This window comes from Cryptotermes secundus, unplaced genomic scaffold (assembly GCF_002891405.2).
Source record: "Cryptotermes secundus unplaced genomic scaffold, Csec_1.0 scaffold599, whole genome shotgun sequence".
Classification (NCBI taxonomy): Eukaryota; Metazoa; Arthropoda; class Insecta; order Blattodea; family Kalotermitidae; genus Cryptotermes; species Cryptotermes secundus.
This window is the reverse complement of record NW_019730109.1, coordinates 1489777-1505157: the sequence shown is the minus strand read 5'-3', so window position 1 is coordinate 1505157 and position 15381 is coordinate 1489777. Positions and strand designations below refer to the sequence as shown.

At 37.8% G+C, this 15381-nt stretch overlaps 1 protein-coding gene across 2 annotated transcripts in view; it reads right to left on the bottom strand.

Annotated features, from left to right (window-relative positions):
- Positions 1–15381, bottom strand: part of LOC111866196 (solute carrier family 41 member 1) — a 46878-nt gene that overhangs the window by 4578 nt on the left and 26919 nt on the right. For both annotated transcript variants that reach the window (XM_033752139.1, XM_023854924.2), the window contains 6 exons: positions 13973–14152; positions 9977–10121; positions 9498–9644; positions 8121–8268; positions 7543–7751; positions 456–604 (listed from right to left, as the gene is read on the bottom strand). In XM_033752139.1, the coding sequence (XP_033608030.1) occupies positions 456–604; positions 7543–7751; positions 8121–8268; positions 9498–9644; positions 9977–10121; positions 13973–14152 (978 nt within the window). The remainder of the gene's footprint in view (positions 1–455; positions 605–7542; positions 7752–8120; positions 8269–9497; positions 9645–9976; positions 10122–13972; positions 14153–15381) is intronic.

Below are 15381 nucleotides of genomic sequence, written 5' to 3'. Positions count from 1 at the left end.
AGAGCAAAAAAGGACCTACTTCATGCATGTGGGTCAATATGAAGCCAACATGAAAATACCTTACACATTTACCTTTGCAGAAAAATTCAACAAATTAACACAAATAATGAGTTTCCCTTCATTGTATTTTTAAAGCCTCTAATAGATTGGGCCATATCTTGAGTCAGTTCACAATGCAACACAGTCTAATTCTCTACTATTAATTTTGATATTATCTCCACAATACGCCCCCAGTCTTCCAACTATCTGTTCATCAAACATTTCAGTAACCAAAACCGTGTACGTATTTCAAGCATTTCATGGCACATATCCTGATCACCTTGTCCCCTCTGATTTAAATATTTAATGAATACAGAGTGTGAAATCCCTCATTAAACAAACTATTCCAGCCTCCAACTTTCTCTCCCTTAGGTCAAAATACCCTCAATATATAGTATATATAGAATATAAGATACCTGCACTAAAGCAGCAATAAGGTATACTATGACAAAGAGTGGTGATAAAGATGTGTGCCCAGCCTTCATACACCTGATAGTATAGATGAAAATGATGTGGCCTGGAATCACCATGAGCATGAGAACACGGGTCGTTCGAGCATGGATACCTGGAACACACATTCACTGTAATCAGTATGAACAGGGCACTGTCTCTCCTTACCAAGACAGTATCTTCAAATACCCAACTACCAGCAGTTCATCTTCAGTTGTCACATATAAATCACACTATTATCTCATGAACACTACATAACCTATGCAGTTGCTATAGCATCATTACACATCATAAATTATATGAAACAAGCAGAGTTTGATTTGCTCTCATATATTTCTGCAGAGCAGAGTGGGTAGGGTTTTTTTGGCCTTCCTTCTGTTCCTGGCAATATGTATTCTGCCAAGGCAGAAAATGAAGTGTACATTGTGTCAAAAGAATCCAGCAGTTCTTTACTGAGTGCATTCATCTTCATGGCAATGTGTCCGACTTTCATTCAGCATACAGTGGGTTCAAATTTTGGTCTGGGAATCAGCAAACCTGAAGCTTTTCACTTTCACTCTTGCAGTCCTGGAAATATACTTCCTTTCCAATTTAAACTCATAATTACCATCAGATGTGGTTCTACACTACTCAGCTTCTACAGTGAACCATGACAGGATAAACCTTAGCTTACACTATGTCTTTATATGAGACATCATTGCCCTGCTGTTCCACCGTTTCCTTATACGGTGAAACCTCTATCTATCATTCTTAGATCCATCATTTAATTTCTGTGGACCCTGAACAAATTCCACTTAAACCTGTATCAATTGTTCTTTGATTTATTGTTTTCCTGCCATCTATTGGTCAGAATTTTTAGTTCCGAAGAACGTTAATCCCAGATTTTTATGAAAGAGCAACACAACACATACAAATGTACGTATTGGTAATAGTATCAGCGGTTAAGTTTTTGAAATGTGGTGTACGTGTTTCAGTTTTGGCCCTGAACCATTAGCTGTGTGCTATGAGACCTTGAGCACATCTTACCTACTGGACAATGAGCTGGAAGGCAAGGGGCTGGCTGGACTTAATAGTGGAAATAATGTCGTTGGTGTACGTTTTTTGATTTAGTAAATACATACAGGCAAATGTGACCATTTTGTTCAGTTTGTACAGTCCCCCACATCTATCATTTTTCTGTATCCATCGTTTTATTTTTCTCAGGCCCCCTGACAAAATGATGAATCGAGGTTTCACTGTACACCATTCACAGTGATTTTGGCTCTTGTTCTTACTTAAATGTTACTCATGTAAGATCTGAGGTGGTCATGGCAGTGAATATGAAGATTATGTCTTCTGCAATTTGATGCCATATAATCTGGCAGATAGGTACCAAGGTTTCAGATGAACCTGCTACCTGTCTTCAGTGTCTTCAGGGTAGAAGGTGGAGGCACTGAGTCCTTCTGAACACCGGGACCTATTACCAAACTATGAAGTCTAAAAATTCCTACCACTATATATAAATTCTAGTATTGTTTACAAAGGTCAAAGAATTTCCAGAAGTCATTCTCCAGCCCATTGTTTAGAACAGCCATCATAACCTTCTGAATCTCTTCTGTGGTTTCAAAATGTGGTCTCTCCGGCCTCCCTCAACGAACACAATGTGTGAAACATTCATAAACCTGGATATAAAATGTCTGAGTCTAACCAGATGGGACAAACTCCCACTGAACTATCCCTTTGAAGTCAAAGACTCTTTACTTTGACAGCCATGCTTTCTTAGAGCAGGGTAAGTATGGAAATTTGGTAAAGCTAACCCTGTAACACGCTGTGGATGCCCACAGCATTGTGAGACACTGAGGCTCCCACATTTTTTATGCAATCATCTCACAGATTGCAGTGAAGTTGTCAGCCTTATGCGCCAGCTGCTCTTTACCCCAGGAAGATTCCTGGTACTCACTTCTGTTAGACACTGAGTCAACCCCAGGGCCAGTGTGGCTCTAAGGATTAGGTCAATTGAAAAAATCCAGTGACCTCATCCGGAACGAAACCTGTGACCTCCCAGCTTGGAGCATGGTGCCTCAACCAATTACACTACCATGTGCCCTGCTTTGTATCGGGGTCATAACAAAAAACGCAACTAACATCACCAGTGAAGATTCTGTTCAGCCATTCATCCTCCTCGATTCATTGCAAAAATTAGCATCAACTTCTTTTCTCCGATGCAGCTGGTAATTAATGAGATTCTTAGGTACCACATTCACACAAATTTTCCATCAAAATCAAACATACCCTCTCTCTATTTATACTAAGTTCTTCTGTGATCAATCTGATATTGAAACATCAATCATTCCACACCTGAGTTCTCACCTTCTTGACATTTTCACCTGATCTGATGTTGTTGGACGTCCAGGTTGGCTGTCAAATTCAACCTTTATCCCTTTGTTTAGAATACTGTTTACACCATTAAAGGCATTTTGTTTGGTTGCTTCCAAGTTAAAAATGTCTTCCCCCCTCCCCCAAATATTTATCACACATTTTCCTGATCAGCTATCCAAACATTACTTTAGTTAAAGCACAACAGCTCTGCACTCACTAGACTTGCCAAGGTAAGTTTGCTACTGCAGAGAATTAAGAATAAACCTATAATTAGCAGCACTCACCAACAAACACAGAGCGACAAGCTTTAGAGTGTTCCCAGTTTTGTTATTTGTCAGACACTGTACATGGCATCATGTCCCAGAACACCATAATCTTCAAGTCTTATTCGGTTTACATGGAGTTCATAACAGCTAATTAAGAGTGTCCGTAACAGGTGTCATTCATGACCTGACTGAAGTTCCTCAGCCCTCATCATTCAAGGTTAATACTGAGTTCAACTTTTGTTACTAATGCCTGCTTTATATAAAATCTAATATCAATATATTGTAGCATCCTGTTACACATAATTAATTAATTAATAAATGTCTGTTGTTCCATCTTATATGCAACACTTTTTAAAAATGTTGTTTAAAAGTTACTACAAAAATATGGAAAAAATCTTGTGAAATGCATGCCTGAATTGAAGTGTTTATTTTAGTGACGTTTGTAGGTGACGCTGTCGTATCTGCCCAATACCACTGCCTATACAACCTCCACAATACATTGCAAGCTTCATTTGTTGTTGAGACAGTGTTCTGTGCAGTTTTTAGTGCATCATGTCAGAGCTAACAGAATTCAAAAGCGGGCAAATTGTTGGGGCCCGTATGGTGGGTGCTTCCGTAACCAAGGTAGCCGAGGTTTTTGGTGTTTTGCGAGGCATAGTATCCAAGATTATGACCACAAACAGGACTGGCAAAACCGCATCTGATAAACACCAGTGTGGACAGAAATGTGTGTTGAGTGATTGAGACAGATGCACATTGCGTAGGATTGTGACGAAAAATAAGAAGACTACAGCTGCAAAAATGACTGTTGAACTGAATGTCATGCTCATAAACCCTGTCAGCACCAAAACAGGATGAAGGGAACTCCACAAGCAGGGTATTTCTGGACAAGCTTCAATTCCAAAGCCACTCATCAGTGATCAAAATGCCACTAAGAGGAGAGTGTGGTGCCGAAGTCATAAAACCTGGACTATGGAACAATGGAAGATGGTCATTTGGTTGGATGAGTCCACCTTCACATTGTTTCCGACTTCTGGCCGAGTTTACGTCTGGAGAATGCCATCCAAAGCTTATGATTCAGATTGTTTGCTTCCAAGAGTGACACATAGCTGGGGTTCCATACAGCTCACACACAGCACCACGAAAAACACAAAGGTATGATGGTGCTACATATCCTACATTAGAAGAAAAAACACAAGTACAGCAGTCTTCTCACAACTGTTTTTAAAAACATCTGATGATGGCCAATGAAGGTTGAAACAAGTAGTGAAAAATGTGGTTTTTAAAATAAGTTTAAAATATGCATTATGTATAAGCAGCAGTAACTTTTAAACAAAATTTTTAAGAAGTGTTGCATATAAGATGGAACATCAGAGACATTTGTCAATTAATAAAATCTAATCTTCAAAACATGCGATTTTAACAAAAAGAATACAACATACAGTATGAGAAGAATATGGAAGCAGAACAGGTGAAAATGAGTGCTCAATGATAGCATGGAGTTGTAAACCTACAGGAAGAAGAGTTACAACCAAGGGAGACACTGGAAGGAAGATTCTGAGACCTGAAGACTGAATCACCATTTATCCCATGCTTTCATCTAAACTGGACAACATGTTTCGGCCATCATCAGGTATATGTGATGATATGAGCAAAATGTTATACCGTAGTATATGGTTCCTGAGGGTTGTATATCTGGAAGTTTTATATTTTAAAATACAAACTAGTTCCTGTTAACTCTTTCACTGCTAGTATGTTAAGTAACTCTCAGTACCCTCTGTGCTGAATTATTTTTGAATATATCTTTTATAAATAATTTAAGTGCAAAGTATGAAAATTTGTGATAAAATGTAACTAATCTTACCTCAGACAGGGATCAGGCAACAGAAGTTGCAAAAATGTTGAATTATTCAGTATTTTTCACAGGGTAAAAGTCCATTAAATCAGGGTTATCCAAGATGGCCAAAAAAGTACATAATTCACTATCCTAGTCTTATCACTATGTCACATGTTGACCAAGGTCCAGAACTTCATTTAAAACTATTACAGAAAGCACCGCACACTATACGAAGCCATTTTTACTAGCCCTGTGAAATACCTGCGCCACATGACCACGGAGCATGTGCCTCACTGTGCAGATGCAACCTCTTACATTTCTTAAGCTAGAGGACAGAAGAATGCAGCCATTGAAATGAATGATGCTTCATTACGTTCCAATAGATGATTCTATGCACCCACCAAGTTTGAATGAGATTGGTGCAAAGAAACCTGAGATTTGAAACTCTAAATTCACAATACAGGTTTTGTTGATCACAGAAAGGGCGCCATGTTTTTCAGAGATCGATATATGTCGACCACAGCAGTGTATGGGTTAAAATGATTTAATATGTAAAATTATTTTGAAATAATTTAAAACTATACATTGTGTGTTGCAGTGTTCTTTCTTGTGTTCTGCTTTCTGCCCCAATGTGTATTTTGTGGATGGTATCTTGGTTACCTGAAATGTGTCAAGAACATGTTACACACTGTCTGTTTTGTTATTTAGTGTCTCAGCCATAGTGTTGTATATAGCTGTACTTACACCACATGTTCTGGTAGCCAGTGTGTGTGGACTATGAACCTTAAATGGGGTTGGGTCTGTTACATATAGTCAGGGATGCCTATGTGATGTTTTCTGTTGCAGAGTCTGCATAAAGCCTCAGACATTGGGTTGTGTCAGAGATGATTCATGTGTAGGTTGTCCCCCCATTATATCACATCACTGCAAAACATGGAACACATGAAGGAACATCACAACACACATTACAGTGTTTTAAAATCATTCTATATATTAGATTACTTTAACAGAAACCATCTTTCTAATAAAAAACATTCTGATTTCATATTGTTCTCAGGTTCAAAATGGGGAACAAGGCGTCTATCACTGCATAAGATATGTGCAGGATAGGCCTCACCTTGGACTTCATATTGTGAAAGAAGCTGAGAAAAAATCTCTACTCAAATACGAGGGGCATTCAAGTTCTAAGGTCTCTGATTTTTTTTCTCAGGACTGGGAGCAGACAGACACATGCGGTTAAGTTTAAAATACGTGTGCACTCTTTGTGAATGCGTGACAGAGATGGCAGCACTCTATGGCACACAGAACTCTAGTGGTAGTGGCGAGAGTGAGGAGTGTTTTTGATACTTAAAACGGCGATGTTTTCGTTACAAGAACAGCGAGTAATCTTTCGTTTTCTCCACTTGCGTGGTGCGACACCCACTGAAATTCATCGCCAGTTGAGTGAGACGTGTGGTGATGGTGTCATGAATGTGAAAAATGTGCGTTCGTAGGCGCGACAGTTCAAAGAAGGCCGAACGTCGTGTGACAACGAACCAAAACAATCTCAGCCTCGCACCAGCCGGTCTGACATGATCGAGCAAGTTGAGGAAGTTGTTTTGGAGGATCCGTGGGATCTGTGCACAAAATCCTGCATGAAGACCTGCGAATGTGGAAAGTGTCCTCCAGGTGGGTGCCACTAATTCTGGCGGATGACCACAAGGCTGCACGCACGGCAATTTGCCAGGCGATGTTGACATGTGATGAAGGCATGAATGGGACTTTCTTTTCATCAACTGTGACAATGGATGAGACATGGATACCGTTTTTCAATCCGCTATTGCATCAGCAATTTTCCAGTGGTCAAAACAGACTCCTAGAGAGAAGCGTTCGCAGTGGCCATGGAATCATGGCATCGACATTGTGAAAAATGTGTACGGCTGCAGGGAGATTACATTGAAAATTGACAGAAGTTTCAAATTTTTTGTATGATTATTGTGAGAGAAAAAAAATCAGAGACCTTAGAACTTGAACGCACAACGTATGTTTCATGTCAGCCATTAGATCTTATGGTACGCATTTTTTCTTCTTCTTTGCTCCAACTTTGGAGCATAGGGCTGATTTCTCAGTTTCACTGATCATTTTTTACAGATGGTAGGACTATTTGGACAGGTGATCAGCTAATTGCAAGGCCTCTACCTGAACACAGGACAACACAAACACAGAATAAACGCACACACATCAAACATCCATGATTTGTATGAGATTCTAACCCATGATCCCGGCTTCCAAGTGAGCGAAGACAGTACACCTGAGACCGCTCAGCTACAGCATATGGTAATTCAACTAATGTTAGCTAGATTGTGACTACAACATTAATATCATGAAATATTGCAATTACATGTAGAGTGATTGAGTGATATTCAATGCAGTATAACAGTTTTGGCAAATTAAGATACCTGATGATGGCCGGTTGGGGCCAAAATATGTTGTAAAAGGGAAAGGAAAGGAATAAAATAGTTGCATTGTTGACAAAACTGTATTATTAATCTTGTGTGTAAAAAATAATTTTTTTATTATTACTATCCATCTACTGGCATATAAATAACCTACCCTTGCCAAAGAAACCTGCTGCTGGGGTGATGAAGATAACAGTATCATCATCCGCTAATGTGCCAAGCTGTGCATCACGGTGCAGAGCTGTGGATATACGACTGGCTTGGACTGCAACTAGATTTCCTCCAACACCATTTATCACAGGCTGGAATACTGCAATTCCTTCAAACCGAACTACCATGAAGTCCAGGATCAGACCTCCCACACTTCAAATAAAATCACATAAATAAGCAAAGGAATGACAATAGGGGAATAAAGATGAAACTAACACAAGTCACCTCAGGCAATTTTACAGTCATTGTGTACACCACTGTTGTGTTATATTATCCTGTTCTGTTGTATTAATAAAACATTTAACTTAAACCCCACACCCCAAAAAAAATTAAATTGCAAATTGTATATAACATACCTTAAATTGCTACATCAAGGTGTCCACTTGCAATTTTACTCTTATGAACTAATTTTCTCTTTCCTAATCTTAAAAGTTCTTCACTTTTTCTATTAAAAAAAAATGACCTGAATATTCTTCACAGATATTTGTATACCAATATTATGTGAATAACTGTGTTAATTACCTGCTGATCAACATTGCAGCCATAACAGGTGTCCAACCTGTGTACAATACTTCACGAGTGTGCTTGTTTTTCTTGGCAATCCACACCCACAGCGGTGTCACAAGGATGTAACCAGATATGATCAAGGGAGCAAGCCAGTCTTGTTTTCCTGAAATAGTAACATTCTTAACATGATAGTAACTGTTTTCATGCTGCCTCTGAGATTTTCCGAGACTCCTTTTATCTCCTAAAAAGTAATTATTCGCCTTTTCAACATTGTAATTCAAAAGAACAGCTTCACAGAAGAAATGAACATCCCTTTATTCCTGCAGCTACTTACTGAAAGCGATCATTCCAGGTTCAAAGAAGTCATATGCCTTTTTTTTTTTTTGGCTGTCAACACAACAGATTTATAGAAAATAAATGAGTCTAATATCACTGCGTTACACTGGTTTCATTTAGTGACTACTACATGTTTTGATCCGTTATGTGGATCATCATCAGTCAGTATTCTTAAATATGTACATCACTCATTAATGAATCATCCCAATATGAATCCATATTAGTGTCAATTGTTAAACTCATTATGATACATGTAATTTTTTTGTCCCATTGTTATGCTGTTAGTTTCTGTGTTTTGTGTCATGTATCGTAGATGATGGTATTTTCCAGGATTCGTTGTTTTTATATGTTATGAGTGATATTTGTGTACAATGTTATACTAGTTTCATTATATATGTTTCTCATTGATTTCCTTATGTACTATTGTAATTGAGTTGTTTTCTCTTTGGGGTGTGTTGTATATGAAACATACAAGAAACACGGAAACTAATATCATAATGATAGGGCAAAAATAAATAAAGAAAATTTCTGATAAAATTACATGTATCATACTTTTAACAATTAACACTAATATGGATCCATATTAGGATAATTCAGTAACGAGTGATGTACATATTTAAGAATATTGCCTGATGATGATGAAAATATGGATTGAAACAAAACCACAACAGGATGCAAACAATAAAGATATGATATATGGCATATGCACTCAACATTGTCCCTAAAATATGCATTCAAATAAATGTTATGGAGCACCTGATTACACACTAATATATTGTGGTAGTTTGTACTCAAGTTGACACGAGGATATTCATGATCATTTTACATAAATACTGATCATTACACTGTAAAATTATCCACTTGTGCACACTGCTGGTGCCTTTGTAAAGCTGAATGTGGAGGAAAATATGTGTCATAAGTTACTCTGAAAACATCTAAAAACATTATGCAAACCGAAAGACAAAAAACAGCATGGTTATGAAGAGTATGTAATGGTGATCAAGCATAAGAATTAACTTTCACACCAATTCTTGACTACAGCTGCTCCTAGCCTACCAATGGCATCATAAAGTACTGTAGAAATCCAAGACAGCAGAGCGAGGGAAGTGATGTCTCCTAGACTGGCAGCAATAGGTGTTGCCACATTGTCAGGGTTGATGTTACAGTGTCGGGAAAACACAATCACTGCAGCAGTAATTAGACCTGAAACACAATATTACATTTCTTAATGATCATGGCAGCAAGAAAAACTAATTTGCTTCATCAGTTGAAATGAAAATAAAAACATAAAAAATATTCATAAATGCTCTCAAACACAAAATACCATATCTTCCAAATTCTAAGACCATTATCCTGAAAGGGTGTACAGCTCTTACCTCAAACAACTAAACTCTGGTGTTATATTTTTGTTACAAACTGTCAAAAATTGTTTCATATTTATTTTCAGGTCTGTGAAATGTCCTTTAACATGTCTTGTCATACAAAGAAGCATTGTAATTATTTATCATATCTAGTTCACTGCCTTTCATACTTACCGAGTACAAAGCTTGCAAGGGAGGCAGTGACAAGACTGCTTGCGCATAGTAGGAAAGCATGATCCAGCTCAAAATTATTGGTCTTGATTCCTCCCATCACAACCGCCACAACTGAGCCTAGGAATCCCACAACAATAGCCTGGCACTGAAAATCAAAAGAGTTTAGATTATCACTTGATATTTTCCAGCCTTCAAGCCCTCCCCCCCCCCCAAAGAAAAGAAGAATCAGCGCATCATGGCTCAGTCAAAATTTATTTTAAGCAATTTTCTTAATCAGTCAACAAGAAAGTAATATTACAAAGTAAGCAAGCAGAAATCCCCCCCTCCCAGGATGTCAGGTCCCAAGTGCCATTACGGAAATACATTCACAGTGAACTCTTATCTTTGGTAATGGAGGGGAGATATAGCACAGTGAATTAAAAAGATGGATAATCATAATAATTTACTGAAGTCTGTGTCACATTAAAACCTATAATAAACTCCAGATGCAGAGTCTCTTTTGCTACTGGCCACTCATCACAGAAATATCAAGATATTCGTCAGTGAGACAAATTACGATAAAATTATGAGAGTGCTGCAAAAGGGTGAGAAGATGTATGGTCCTCTGTATATCAATATAAAGTATCCCTGATACATATTATAAAAACTGATATACAATGGGTAACAAATCATTTGGAAAGCTATAATCAATCACTAAGGCATTTTACATTTTTGCAATTAATCTGCATGTGGATAGTTGAGTCTCCTCTACTATAAAGTATTATTTAAATTCCTGCCTGTTGCTGTTGGAACTGCTGAACATATGAAGTTTGAGCAAGTGGAGTGGAGTTGTTGTGATCTGAGAGACATATGTTCACTTGAAACATGTGTATCAACACCGTCACTAATGATATATGACAAGGCCAAGTTATTATACGAAATACAGACTGCCGCTTTCTGAGCATTTAATCCTTTTACTGCTGAGTGCTAAGTGCCCAGGCATATCCCCATGTTCTTACTTATTTTTGCCATTTTCCTTATGTATGGGAATAATGAAGAAATTGAATTAACAGATATTTATTTTTGCCTTATATTATGAGGATTGTTTTGGAATACTCATAGACACCATTTGTATTACTCCTGTGATGGCCCAGGTCAGATGATATATAAGGCAGGGTATCCCCAGTATGCAGCAGAGATATCTGAGTTTAAGACCATAAAGGTCATGACAGAAGGAGTATATATCCTGACAGTTTGAGCACATTTAGAAAATTAATCTGAAAGATATATGTTTCTAATTCTCACACCTGTACTGATGCAGAAGGTGTAACAAGGGTGCCACATTGTATCTATAACTTTACAGGCTCAGCAGCATAAAGGTTAAACATCACAAAATGGTGAAAGTACTGACAAACCTGTAAACATAATTCAGTACTTCCCATACTTACACAAAATGTAGTTATAAGAATGAAATGACTGCAATATAACCCAATCAACCTACTTCCATTTGGAAGAATCACCAGAATGTAGTGTTTTAATCAAATACTGACATTTTAGAGGAATATACTGCCTCCGTCTTCATGTTTGAAGTTTATCAGGTGGGGAATCAGGTTATGTAGGCAAGGTTGCATGGATGGTGATCACTTAGACCCATACAAGCCTAGTCTGGCCCAACAAGAATTGTAGGCCCTTTTTCTGCATACCCCCTCACATGGAACTGATTGATCATCTTACTTGAAACTTGTATGCATAACCCAACTGATCAATCACCCTTGACACTTCAACACTTACGATGGAAGCAGCAGGTTCCTCAAATATGTTGGCAAGCGCCTACAAGATCACACAGTGTCACCATACAGAAGACCACAATCTGATCATACAGGTCTGCAAAAATAATTTTTTTTTTCAGCCGCATGGAATATTTTTGGTAAACTTTATGTTTTCTAGGATGCTGAATCCAAAAATGACCTCAATTTCCCCCTATCATGTATGGTTTTTTGGAAAATAATAGGGGTTTACAATAAAAAATCATAACAGTGATGGAAAAAATCACTAATTTTATTACATTGAACTAAACATATTATTTCTCATAATTAAACAGAAAATTCCTTCACAATATATTTAACATTCTGTGTTCAGTCTTTTTGCCTGTGAAACCTTTTCTTCTTCTCTCTGATGCTACTCCGAACATGCTTTTGCTTTCCAATTTCCGTTTCCCGCTCAATCATCCAGCAGTAGTCAGCTAGCATATTCACATTCCATCTTCCTTGGTAGCGTCTCTCAATATCACAGACATCCTGGTGAAATCGTTCACCCTGCTCTTCACTACAGGCTCCCAAGTTTTCGGGAAAATAGTCGACACGGGAGTGTAAGAAATGAACTTTTAAGCTCATCTTGCAACCTTGAGCATTATATGCAGCCAACCTGCGTTTTACATTGGTTTTGTAGAGAGGGTCTTTAGTGTTCCCCAAAAACTTGTGCACTACATCTTTGAAGGAGTCTCATGCTTCTTTTTCTTTTCCTCCCATTTCCCTCTTTGGAGAAAAACTGAGTGAATTCCTTCTCTCGGTGCCTGTACTACAAGAATGATGTTCCTGGTGACAGCAAGTTTTTATTTTTTAGTCTTGACCCTAGCAATTTGGCTGCATATTTGGAAAGGCCTAAAACTCTAACTAAGTCATTGAGCTCACTCTGAGAAAAAGGTTGGGGTCCCTCATCAACAGAAAAATCTGAGCTGGATTTATCCTGGGGTGGTAATATAGTTCTGTCCTCCGAATCACTCTGTATATCATCCAAACTGGAAGGTGGGAGGGGAACTGGTATTTCAGAGCTATGAGACACTGGACGAATAACTGAATTAAGGTTTGGGTGAGATATTTTCTTTTTATTTTTTATATTAAAGCCTTTCACATCTACCGAACAGAAATAACAATCAGTTGTGTGGTTTTGCTGTTCATGCCACATCATAGGAATGCCAAAACGAAATGAGTTTTTCTTACCCTTAAAACACAAACGAAGATCTTCCTCGCACCTTCTGCACATCTTGTGAGGAGCCCAAGGTTTGTCTTGATCCCCAAGTTTCAATTTGAAATAAGCAAAATACACTTTCTTCACAAAATCACTTGTTTCTCTGTTGACTTTTAACTATGTATTCACCACAAATAAAACAAAAGTTGTCCGGAGAAATAACACAACCTCTTTGAGCCATAATACAGAGCTAAAACACAAGCACAGTCACATTTGAATGCAGGATGTAAACTGAGTGGCTTATACATCAACCAAGATCCTGAACTTATTTAGCATGTTGAGACATGATCAAATCTGAGAGCAGGCTTGTTTATACTCATTCCTATTGCCCCAAAGAACATGTCCAAACATGCTCAACCGAGCTAGTGAGATTCCTCACCTTTCGCTACAAACAAAGTAAACGTGTTGGGACATGCTCGCCTGAGCTCCTCACACCGCCAAACCCACCCTACCAACCCCTTTCACTGCCCTCCCCCATCCCACCCATTTTCTATTTGTATTATTTTTTAGATTCACTCTTATAAATATTATTTTAAAGTAAGAAATAATTATTGGATATGGGTTTTAGAATCAACAATAGGATACCAGATTTCACGTTGAAGAGAAATTTCACGCAAAATTAAGGTAAAAATATGAGTTTTGCAAAAAAAAATGACATGGTGGATTTTTTACTATTATTTCCGGTTTTAGTAAGTAAAAATCTATAAGAAACAGTAAAAAAATATCCTATGCAGTTTTTTTTGGTTGCAGACCTGTGTCATTCACTACCATGAAAACCTTGAAACTAACAACATTTTGATTAGTAACTGCTCAAACTGAAGTTGAGCACTGAGACAATATATCTTACATAAATCTTGTAAGATAAAAAACCATACATGAATGCTCTCGTGACAGTGCAACTGCCCCATGGCTATGAGCTTCATGGAAAGCTGTTAATGATAAAACTGAATCTGGTTAAGGCAAATCAGCTGTCATAAAAGTGATATATACCTGTATTAAAGTAAGATTGCCCACAATCATACTCCACTGCTGTTTTGGAGTGTCCATGTGGCCAAGGTTGGCTTGAGTTGATAAACGGGATGCAAGGGTCATCTCAAGATTACCCTTCAGTCCAAGGAGAGCAGGTACCAAGATTACTATTTCTGTGATCTGCTCAAACACTAGCCAATGCTGAAAATGTAAAACCCATCAATTCCTTTAGATCACAATAAAGAAAATAGAATACTTTTGAGTACTATCATTATAAGTGTGCTATTTCCAATTCTGGTTAAAATTGGCAAATATCTGATGCTTCACATGACATCTCACAAGCATTTCTGGACACATCTCAAGCACAACTTGCTAAATATTCACCAGTGAGAAACCTTTTGAGCAACAGCTGTACAGGACAATGAAACACATTTATACCATACAAACTTCATAAGCCTTAAGGTTTCCAAGACAATTAAATGTGAGACTTCCAAAACTGTCATCTTATAACTAAGTAACCATCAGACTGACTCTGGTAAAATTTTATACTGGAAGTCTCTGTACGATTTATCAAACACTCTCACAATCTAAAATGATCAGCAAAAGATAAATGGTACTTTGCAGAGTTATAATAAGGTAAAAGGTAAAAATGTCTTTGTGAATAACACACTAAGCACTACACCATGATTATATATGGTGGAGTGGATGCACAGATCCAGGTATTCTTGACCTCGGAACTAGTTGGATGCCCCAGCCGCTTTACCCTTATGGAAAAAGTCCCTGTACCCATTGGATAGGAGGCTGGTTGGTCCCCAGAACTAGTCTGGATAACGTGGAGAGGAGAAAAATCATTCCCTTACCAGCATTTGAACTTCAACCACTCAGCTGTCCAGCCCATTGCCAGTTGTTATACTGATTGTGCTATCCCAGCTCCTATACAGCTATAATATAGGTTCATATGCAATACAGTTAGTGACAGGAAAGTCTTGATTTGTAACAAATATCCTTCAATCCCTATCTTAAAACTTTATTGTATTTCATATGCAAATAAACAAAGTAACTGAGCCACATACTGTAACTTCTCTCCCTGTTTCTGAATTGAAATCTCCTAACAAAATTTTCAAATGAAACTTAAGGAAATGATCAAATACACACTCCAAATCCTCATAAAAACTGTCCATTTTATCCTCATCTGGGGCATGCACATTCAGAACATTACCACTAAAAGCCTCTATAAACTGCTGACATGATTCACTTACATATGAAAAGCCTGTCCCCATGTGATGATTAATATAATTAATATATGCTAGTTCAGTGCCACCCTTGTCCCATCTGACTGCATTTATTCCAACTAAATCCAACTTACACTTAATATGACCTATGACTGATATTCTAAATTCCAAACCTCACGTGAATTTTTCATTGCTTAG